The 10,851-nt window shown below is 35.0% G+C and overlaps 1 protein-coding gene across 1 annotated transcript; it reads left to right on the forward strand.

The window, feature by feature from the left end:
• The first annotated feature begins 5,745 nt into the window (after positions 1-5,745).
• LOC115953768 (transmembrane protein 87B) lies at positions 5,746-10,125 on the forward strand. The gene is made up of 5 exons (XM_031071563.1): positions 5,746-6,036; positions 6,843-7,776; positions 8,797-8,892; positions 9,036-9,172; positions 9,769-10,125. The coding sequence occupies exons 1-5, from the start codon at positions 5,807-5,809 to the stop codon at positions 9,923-9,925; spliced, it is 1,554 nt and encodes a 517-aa protein (XP_030927423.1). The 5' UTR covers positions 5,746-5,806; the 3' UTR covers positions 9,926-10,125.
• The last annotated feature ends 726 nt before the right edge of the window (positions 10,126-10,851 follow it).

Below are 10,851 nucleotides of genomic sequence, written 5' to 3' on the forward strand. Positions count from 1 at the left end.
ATGTGTCAATTTAATTTCTAACATTTTGCCATTGAGTAGTGGATAGAAAAAGCTAACATGGCTAACGGTAATATTAAAATACTAGTCAGATCACTGTGTGGTGCACGAAAAAACTAGTTTATGAAGATTTAAACAATCCTTTGTTTCTTCATCTTTAATTGTACATTAGGATTTCAATCTCAGAAATTCTTATCCTTCGTAGGAAACATTAAATTAGTGAATGGAAAATATCAATCAAATTAAATTTAAATTAAAATAGGATTCCAATCCATAACATCTCAATTATCATTGATATAAGTTTGTCAATAGAACATGTTGAGATTATGTTAGATGATTGGACAGTCTACGAATTAGGCTTGAATATATTTATTATGCAACATCTTTGAATGGTAGAGGAAAATTATAACATTAAACTTAGATTTGGCTTACATGACAATTAGTTAGCAACATCATAGTTAGAAATAAGTCAAATAACCAATGGACATCATTGAAACCATAACAATTCTAAACTAGTCAATTAAATAGCTATACAAATTCATTAAGGAAAAAAACCATGTACAAATTGTGAGCAGAAAAAGAAAAGATGAATCAAAGAGCACTAACAAAGCATTAATTAAGCAACTTCTCAAATTCCATCTCTAACTCTTTGTTTAATAATTAACAACGGCTAAATTTCAGAAAACTAAAATTAGAACCTAGAGTAGAATCACTCACTCACTCACCAAAATCAAAAGCAAAATTCATTACTCAATCTGTGTGGAGTGTGATCAGTGTACTAATTTTTACATAGGTACATGATTCATGGATTCAATTTTTCTATTTATACAGAAATGCATAAAGTGCCATTTGAATTTGATTACTTATTTACTTGTAAGCTCTAGATCTTGTTAAGATAAATGCCTTTGATCTACAGTTCACGCTGCCTCTACAGAATCATGTTGCAAATCAAAATTCCAATTCAAATGCTTCTACAACTTTCAGATAAACTTGCACTGGATTTGGTTCCAACTATTGCATTTTATTTAAATTCAAATGTCTCATCATTATGTTTTATCCCTAGCTTTAATCTAATTGTTTTCTTTTGTTTGTTTATATATAATGGCATATAACCTGCCACAATTCCTTAATTTATAAAATAAAATATTTAGAAATAGTTTATTTTCATATTTGGAAAATTTTCTTTTCTTTTCCTTTGATTTCATGGTAACCAAACACAAATACACATTATAAACTTAGAAGAAAAAAAAATAGAGGAAGCCCAATTAAGCAGGACCCACACTCACTCATCAAAAACTCACCAAGAGGATTGATCTCCCCATAATATGCAAGTAATTCAAGTTGCCTAATGATGCAAATCATGATCCTCCAAATGCCAAGCAAATCAACTAAACATCATCATCACATACACCATTAACAATGTAACCTCCTAAATCTCCTCCTTCATGAACTTTGACAATGACCAATTTACCCTCAACACCCCTCATATTCCAAGCAACCTCTCCCAAATTCACACCCTCACTGCCACCGATACTTTCCTTAGAGCATTTGCAGCAGTGTAGCTATAATGCTATAATGTTAAAATTTAGCTCCACAAACACAAAAAGCTTGCTGCAACAGTGGAGCTAAATCTAAAAAATTTAGCTCCATTGCTACAGTGCACATCTATAAATAGATGTGCACTGTTCATCCCATCTAAAATAAAGAAATATTATTTTATTAAATTTCTCTCTTCACTTCTATTAAAAAAATATTTTTTCCTTTTTCTTTTTCTTTCTCTCTCTCCGGTGTCTCTTCTTCCTTCCTCTTTCTTCCTCTTCCAGTCCTCCATTTTAATCAAACTGGCCTCTCTGTTCAGTCCGTTGCTCCGAAGCCCAACACCGACCACTCCTCACTGCCTAGCGCCGATCGCCGATCGACGTCCATCCCAACGCCGACCACTTCTCGCTGCCCAACGCCGATCTCCGATCGAAGTCCATCCCAGCGCCGATCGCCGATCGAAGTCCATCCCAGAACCGACCACTCCTCGCTGCCCAGCGCCGATCGCCGATCGCCGATCGAAGCCTAACCCAACGTCGACCATTCCTCAGCGCCGATTGCTGATCGAAGCCCAGCCTAGCGCGATCGCCGATCGCTGATCTCCGATGCAAGTGGGCTTGTGTTTGTGTTTGTGGCAGTGGGTTTTGCTCGTTGTGGGTTTTTTTTTTTTTTTTGCTGTGGACTACCGGTGGTGGTGGTGGTGGTGGTGGTGGTGGTGGTTGTGCCTGTGGTATGGTAGAGGTGGTTGAGGTTGGTGGTGTAATATTTTTTTGGTAGTAGAATATATTATTTTATTGTAGTAGTTATAATATTTTATTGTGATGTTTATATTATTTTATTATGTTGAAAGCTAAAATAGATCCACTGCTGCAGCATGTATGTAGGTAAAATAGATAAAGTAACTTTTGGTGAAGCTAAATTGCTAAAAATTTAGCTCCACTGCTGTGGATGCTCTTACACTTCTTCTTAGAGCTAAATTGCACGAAAGCCAAACCAATCATGTCATATGCGTACTTCATTGTAGCTTTCCACTAGGCATGTCTTCCCATTCCCATTACACACTTTAGGTTTGGCATTACCAAATCCATGTGAGAGAAAGAAGAGGTGAGAGAAAAACAATTAGAGAAATTCATTTATTGTTTAGTGTTTCTCTACTGGAGGTTTTTTATGGCTAGAGAAATTATGAAAACCTTGGGAAAATGTGGGAAAAGGATGGAAATTGGGTTTTGAATTTTGGGTTTTTAACTTGTTTGGTTACCAAGAAAGCAAAGGAAAAGAAGAGAAAACTTTCAAATGTGAAAATAAATTAATTCTAAATATTTTATTTTTAAATTAGGGACACATGGCATCTAATGTGGCATAAAAATAATATTTTAATCTCATTAATAGTCACGTCAGTTTTTCCATCCACTACTTAACGACAGGGACTATTTTGACATAATATAAAAAAATGTTGAGACTAAATTGAAACATTTGAAACGTTAGGGACTAAATTGAAAAAAAAAATGTAAAAGTTAGGGACCAAACTTGTAATTTACCCTTTATAATATCTATAGGATACTTATATTTATATGGAGGTAATGTGAAGATGCGCTGATTAAGGAGGAAATTTGCTTGTTGAAGTTTGAATTTTTTTTTTTTTTTGAGGAAAAAGATAGAGTATTAAAAAATTAAGAAACACTAGCTGAATCAGCCTGGAGTACAGAAAAAGATTGTGGTGGAATATCCTCCATCCAAACTAAAAAACTTGGCACATTAACAGCGAATTAAGCCAGACAATGAGCTACCTTATTACCTTCTCTTTTAATATGAGAGAATGCAATTGAGTAAAAAATTTAGACCTATACTGAACATCATCCAAAAGCAAACCACAAGGAAATAGATCAACACAACCATCTTTCAGAGCTTGAATCAACATTAGGGAATCACCTTCCAAAACAACGTGTAATTCCTAACTCAACAGCAAACTCCAAAGCCCGTGTAGCAGCAAAGGCCTCGACCTCCAAGGGGGCAAAGGCTTGGGAAATTTTTTGCAAGAGAGAGGCAATAACAAGATCTTGATGGTTACGAATCACCACTCCAGCACCGGAGCAATTGGATTCAGAGAAAATAGCATCGTTGAAATTAATTTTCAGTAACTTAATAGGTGGGGGATCCCATTGAATACAGGGGGGCTGATTAGGTGGCTTCAGCCTAGGCTGAACCACTTGAAACCTATGAAGCACAGGTGCGTTTCTGGATTCGGGTGCAGGTGTGGGTGCAGGACTCGGCAATTTTTGAAAAAGTAAAGTGCGGGTGCGGCGATTAAAAAATTATTAAAAATATTTTTATTTATATTTTCTATATATTTTTACTATTAAAATATTCTTAAAAAACACGCAGCATCGCCGCGTCGGTGCTTCAGAGCTTGAGACTCCTCAAGGCAATCTTTAGAATTCTGGTCTAAAAGATTAGAGTTGCAACTAGGTTGATGAAGCCGAATTTGATTTCGTTGGGACCAAATCGACCAAACCATAACTGCAAAAAGCTCTGGTTGTTTCTGACGTTGGAAAATCCACTGAATGAATCCTTTAAAAAAATCAAAAGAGGAGGTCACGCAAAAATTCCAGGCAGAAGCATCAGACCAAATGACATCAAGCTCCAGACATGACCAAAGGGCATGCAGTTGGTCTTCAGGCGCTGATTTACAACAATCACACATGGGATTTTCAAATAACAATTCGATGAACCAGATTTTTTTTTGTTAATTGTTAATAAATGTTTGAAAGTATTATGGTACGACCTTTTTGTTCGTATGTGTATAGATTGCAACTATTGGGATTTTTTTTTTTTGAGTGCAACTATTGGGATTGATCATTGATATATTGCAAAAGTTACCAAGTTTGAGTAATAATTAGGTTGATCGGTCCCAACTAATAAAACTTTGCAATTTATGCAAATGTGGCATTGGTAATTTTATTTTTTATTTATTGTGCTGATTAGGAAATTGATTTACACATTTGCATATGTGATATTGTTTCATTGGTTGGGAGGATCACTTTAGCAATTTTCTTGGTAGACCTAATAATTTTTTCCAAAGTCCCAAACTAGTTGAACAAACATGCAGATCTATAAACCGAACTGAATCGAATTCTCTCTCAAAATTATATAAACCGATCTATCTTGAACCTAAAAGGAAAAGGAAAAAAATAAACAAACAATATAGATGAATTATAAATGAAAATGGTGCTCAAATCCGACAAGGAAAGCTTTGCCTTTCTCTGTTTAGGCTTTGACCAAGTTATTATGGCATTATTGATGAAGCATAAAGATAAAATCATCAAATAGTCACAACTTAGTGTTCTTAATACTTTGAACTGTTTTTTTAGAAGAAACTTTGAAGTTAATTAGTAATAAATATTTGAAAATTTTATGGTAACCTCAAATGACCTTTTTAAAAAAATATATATATATTAATTTTATTTTTTGATAGAAGCAACAATTGGGATTGATAATGCAAGATGTCCCAAACTAGTTGAACACACATCTTCTAATCCAGCCTGATCAAATTCTCTCCCAACATTCCTTATACAACTAATCCATTAAGTATAAAACTTTACTAGATAACAATCACATTCAAATTTACAGAAAATTTCATCCTTATCAATTGCAATTAGATAACATTTATTTAAAAAACAATTTATCTAATAAAACCTTAAAATTTTGACAGCCCAATCATATTGATCACACCACCACCCCCAAGCCCAGGCCCATTGGACCCAGGTCTGGCCGGCACACCCACACACTAAAAGCAAAAACGGCATCGTTTTAAATATCTGAGAAAACAGAGTCTTACTATTATACCAAACAGCCACGTCACAGTCGTCGTCCCAAATACACAGTTGGTTCCTCCTGGCAAAATTTGCCAAAAAGTGAAAATTCTGAAAAATTTTAGCTGGACAGCACGCGTTCAAACTTATTTAGTTAGTTAGACTGTTTTTGAAAGTCGAGTTTGGCAAACTCGACTTTGGGCTGGAATAAATACACAATAGTGACGTTTTTTTTAGTGACGTTTGCTAGAAACGCCACTATAGGTCTAACCTGCTGAATAACTTTGCTAAATAACTTTGAACATGTGCCACGCGTCTAATTTTTTTTCCAAGAATAGTCTGTTTGGCAATTTTTTCCGGTTCCTCCTTCTTCTTCTTCTTCTTCTTCAAAGGTCGCTCTCTAGAGAGAGAGAGAGAGAGAGAGAGAGAGAGAGAGAGAGAGAGGGAAATTAGGGAGAGGCATGGATTTAGGGTTTTTGATTGTAGCGTTGTTGATGTGCGTAAATGGAGTGAGGGGTTCGATCCACGAATACAGAAACGAAGGGTTTATTCCACAGTCAAATGACTCAAATGCTTTCTTCTTCCATGGTGGCAGTGAAGGCCTTTACGCTTCTAAGCTCCTCCACTCCTCCATTTCCCAAGATACTGGCAACAACAATAACCCTACCCTTAAGGGCAAGTCCTTCATCAGGTTACTCTCTCTCTCTCTCTCTCTCTCTCTCTCTCTTTAATTTTTGACTTAATTGCTTCATAATCAAACTAGATTATCACTTAATTTTCTGTGTACAGCCTTAATTTCATGCTTTACTTTAGTAATCCAGCTTAGCTTGTGAACTGAAAGTAATTTTGTGTATCAGATTGTGCTTATGAAATTATAGGGTGCATAAGTGCGTTTGTATAAGCCGTTCGAAAATGGTGTTTTGAGTTTAAAATGAGCGTTTGTAAAAAAAACTATGAGGAATTGTTGTTGCAAAAGCAAAGCAGAGTTTTGGGTTTTAAAAACGCTCCCGAAATGCTTAACCAAATAGATCCTATATGATCTTAGATTTTTTAAAGAATTTGATCTGTCTAGAGCAGTAAATGATCCGAGCCAAGTATTAAAACACAAGCCCAGATTTTCATGCTTGATCACAAGCTACTTGATTGAACTATGGCTAGAATTTATACCACTTCACAAATTTATTCTAATGATTAATAATCTATTATTAGGTGAAATGAATGATTCTCTCTTATGAACTTATAAAATTTGATTAAACAATGTTGTATTGTTAAATATTATATATAGTTTTTGCTACAAAAATGGACTATTTATGTTACCTATAAATTACAAACTATAATTTGATATCAAGTCTATATAAAATGTATTTTTATTAAGCTATACATATAAATAGACTTAAAAAATTCGGTTTTGACATCCATGTTTTATCATATGTGCTGAAACTTGCAATGCTGGGAGTTTTATTTGTTGGGGATGGAACTGTTGTTGTCAAATTTCAGGTTTGAAACTGTTACTTTTGTGAGGACGGAAGAGTCTGCTAGTAAGCAGCCTGAGATGCAACAGAACACGGGGTTGGTGGAAGCTATCATACTTGAGGTAAAAGACAGGAAAAGGATTGGAGGTTCTTTCCTAAACTCCAATTTGATATGCTGCAACCCGAGGCTTGCAGATGCTGGATCCTGCAAATTAGGAGAGGTTATTATACAAAAAAATAAGGATAATCCTGACTGGCCTAAACGCATTAAAACCTTCTTTGCAGGAAATAATAGAGAAACTAAAGTAGATACCCTAGATGTTGAAATAAATAGTACTGGAATGTACTACCTTTATTTTATGTTTTGTGATCCGAATCTTAAGGGCACATTAATCAAAGGAAGAACTGTGTGGAGGAACCCAGATGGTTATTTACCTGGGAAGATGGCTCCTTTGATGACATTCTATGGTTTCATGTCTTTAGCTTACCTTGTACTTGGTCTACTCTGGTTTCTAAGGTTTGTTCAATTCTGGAGGGATATTACACAATTGCACTACCACATTACAGCTGTAATTGCTCTAGGAATGTGTGAAATGGCCGTCTGGTACTTTGAATATGTCAATTTCAATTCAACTGGACGTCGACCTATGGGCATTACTTTGTGGGCTGTAACTTTTAGCTCTGTAAAGAAGACTTTGTCTCGCCTTCTTCTTTTGGTTGTATCAATGGGCTATGGTGTGGTGAAGCCAACTCTCGGTGGTTTAACCTCTAGAGTACTTCTTCTTGGTGCAGTATATTTTTTTGCAACGGAGGCACTTGAGCTAGTTGAACACTTGGGGAACATTAATGATTTTTCTGGAAAGACAAAGTTATTTTGGGTCCTACCTGTTGCTTTCCTGGATTCCTGCTTTATTCTGTGGATTTTCTCATCATTATCAAGAACTCTAGAAAAACTTCAGGTAACTTTGTATTTCATCTGTTCCTATTTCCACGCTACCAATGCTTCAGTATAAATCTTAGGAGGAACCAATGGATGACGCATGGCTAAAATTTAGTTGTTGTTGTAATGGTTAATCTTTATCCATGGGCAATGGTTCTTGATGTTGGGTAGACATACCTTATTTGATTTATCCACCATTAAATTATTGGGAAAAAAAGAAAAAAATTTATGCCATTACATTTCAACAAAAGACGCATGCCAAAGTTTCATAGATTTGGTAAGCGATTGCATTTTGATAAAAGACCCATATGAAGTTCCATAGCAACATAGCTTTGGTGTATCATTTTTGTTGGTTGGTCCAGTCTATTGCTCTTTCCTTATGCCTATTTCCTAAGCTTGTTTTAGGCACATTTATTTGTTTATTGGGCCTCAGGAATTCCTTTCAATCAACAAGGAATTGATTGGATATATTATCCATATTGTTAACTCTAGCTGTAAACCTTTTAGCTCAAAATTAAAATAATTCTTTGCATTGATATGAATTTGTGAAGAATGCTAGTTTTTATTGAGTAGAGCATATCTTGGTATAAAAAAATTATTATATCGTAGTACAAAAGTTGTGACATTGTTTCACGGTTGTATTCTAGATAAATCCCATTAAAGTTTATTCGAGGCTAGCTCTCTGAATGCAAACCTGGCTAACTGGCCCATCCTCTTGCCACAATTTGAATTATTTATGTCTCCCTTTTTTCTTTTTTTTTTGCTTAGATCTTAGGAGCACACCAACAATAAAATGTTATGATGAAAATATCTGTGTATAATGATGTGTGTGGATGTATTTACGTGTCTATGGATGTGGCTTGTCCCTAACAAATATCCCAGTATCTTTAAGAATATGCAAGTGGTTAGTTATATAACATTTTTGTAATCTTAAGCAATATATAATTTTATCAGCTTAAATCCTGAACATACTGTCTATCTTGGTGCAATATTTGATATGAAATTTTTGTGTGCTCTACTCTGGTTATTGTGGATGCAGGTAAGGAGAAACACGGCTAAACTGGAACTCTATCGCAAATTTACTAATTCTCTTGCAGCATCTGTGCTGCTCTCTATTGCTTGGATTGGCTTTGAGGTAATTCTTGTGTTGGCCAAATAATATGCAATTCCACAAGTTACATCAATAGATGAAATTTGGTGGATTGTTTCGTATTCTCATTTACATATTGATCTTAAAGAATACTGATAACTAGGTTCCTTTGACTTGTGTTGACTCAGCTATACTTCAATGCAACTGACCCTTTGAGTGAGCTGTGGCAAATTGCCTGGATCATTCCAGCGTTCTGGATTCTACTTGCGTACTTTCTCTTGGTGGTAATATGTATCCTCTGGGCTCCTTCACGTAACCCAACTAGGTACTTTCTCTGACATACCACTTGATTCTTCTTTTATGTTTTTTTACTTGCTGCACATGCTTCCTGGGCGGTGATGGTTTGTTTTGCCTCTAATGGTTTATACAGGATCATATGTGTGCAGGATTCAGTGATTAAGAGAGAATAGTAAAAGAAAAAATTAAATTGACCAAAACAGTAACTAACATTCTCCTGATATTTCCTTGTTTAAGATTCATGATTTCTATGGATAAATTATAGTTGTATAAAAGGTAATGGAATGACTTCCTTTTGTAAATATCATCTGAAGTGTGAATTCACCTAATTAAATAGGTAATGCTAGGAATTTTAACTTCACTTTGGAGAATTAAGACAAATCTGGTTTCAAGCAACTGTCAATTGTGCTACAATACCAAGAAAGATGGGAGTTCTCTAGGTCAAGTGTCATTTTATGGACCTAACTTTCCAAAGTGTTCGTTTTTCCTTTCTCTTCTTTAGTTCTTTTGGTGGATGGTTTGAGAATATAAATAGTAGTCACCATATTAGTATCTTTGCTTTTCTTATATTTTTGAAAACAATCACATTAATATACTACTCTTAATTTGGTGGTGGACTTGTAGATATGCATATTTAGAGGAGACAGGAGATGACTTTGATGAGGAGGGTATCTCATTGACAAGTGGTGCATTGGTGAGCGGGGATGTGGCGGGTAAGCTGGAAAGGAAGGGCCTGAGTGCTGGGCTTGGAGAAGATCTTGAGGAAGATAAGCGAGAATAGATGTTTACCTGCCCCTGTACAATGGAACTCTTCGTTTGCTATCTAGGAATCCCTGTAAATCTCAATATTCAATCTGTCCGTAGAAAGGGCTTGTAAAAAAGACCAAAAAATTGCAATACTGGTAAAATCTAATAGTCGAAACTGTAAGGGTCTGACCAACATTAACTTGTGGAACGAAACAAAAAGAGAATTTTAGTAAAGCTCAAGAGAAGGGACAACAGGCCATTACTTGGTCCATAAAAGCGCCACTCCTTTGGATTTTACCTTCATTTCGAAGGTATGATGCACAATTACTTTTATCTAGTAACTACAGTATCTTCTCTTAAAAAAAATAAAAAAATGAAGCTATGGTTTCTTAATTATTTTATTATTAAGATATTTTATGATATTTTATATTTATTGGTTTACCTATCAAACCAAAAGATTTGGGTCCAACAGCATTATATGTTGTGGATTCTTCGTGCAACCATTTGAACCATGCTGGTTTTGTATTTATAGGGAGGTAATGTGAAGACACTTAGATTAAGGAGAAAATTTGTGATTTATAAAACAAACTAAAAATATATGTTGTATAATATTATAATTATGGATTTGTTTGTTTTCTCATCAAATAAGGACTAATGTTTTACTGTAATAACTACATACTAAAATGAGTTTATGTATGTATTAATAATAACGTACTTCATCCAATTTAATTAATGTTTTGATTTAACCATGCTGCTACTCAAAGAAATGGAAATTGTACCCTTTTGTTGGGAATGTGAAATTAATATGGCATTAATAATGAAGAATAAACATCATCAAATAGTTACAACTTAGTGTTCTTAAAAGTTTGAAGATAATTACCACCGCACACCTTTGGTGCGGTGGTCACTCTACAAGTATAAATGCTTGTAGAGTGTGGGGGGCAAGGGTCGGGGTTCAAG

The sequence above is a fragment of the Quercus lobata genome, chromosome 7, assembly GCF_001633185.2.
Source record: "Quercus lobata isolate SW786 chromosome 7, ValleyOak3.0 Primary Assembly, whole genome shotgun sequence".
Lineage (NCBI taxonomy): Eukaryota > Viridiplantae > Streptophyta > Magnoliopsida > Fagales > Fagaceae > Quercus > Quercus lobata.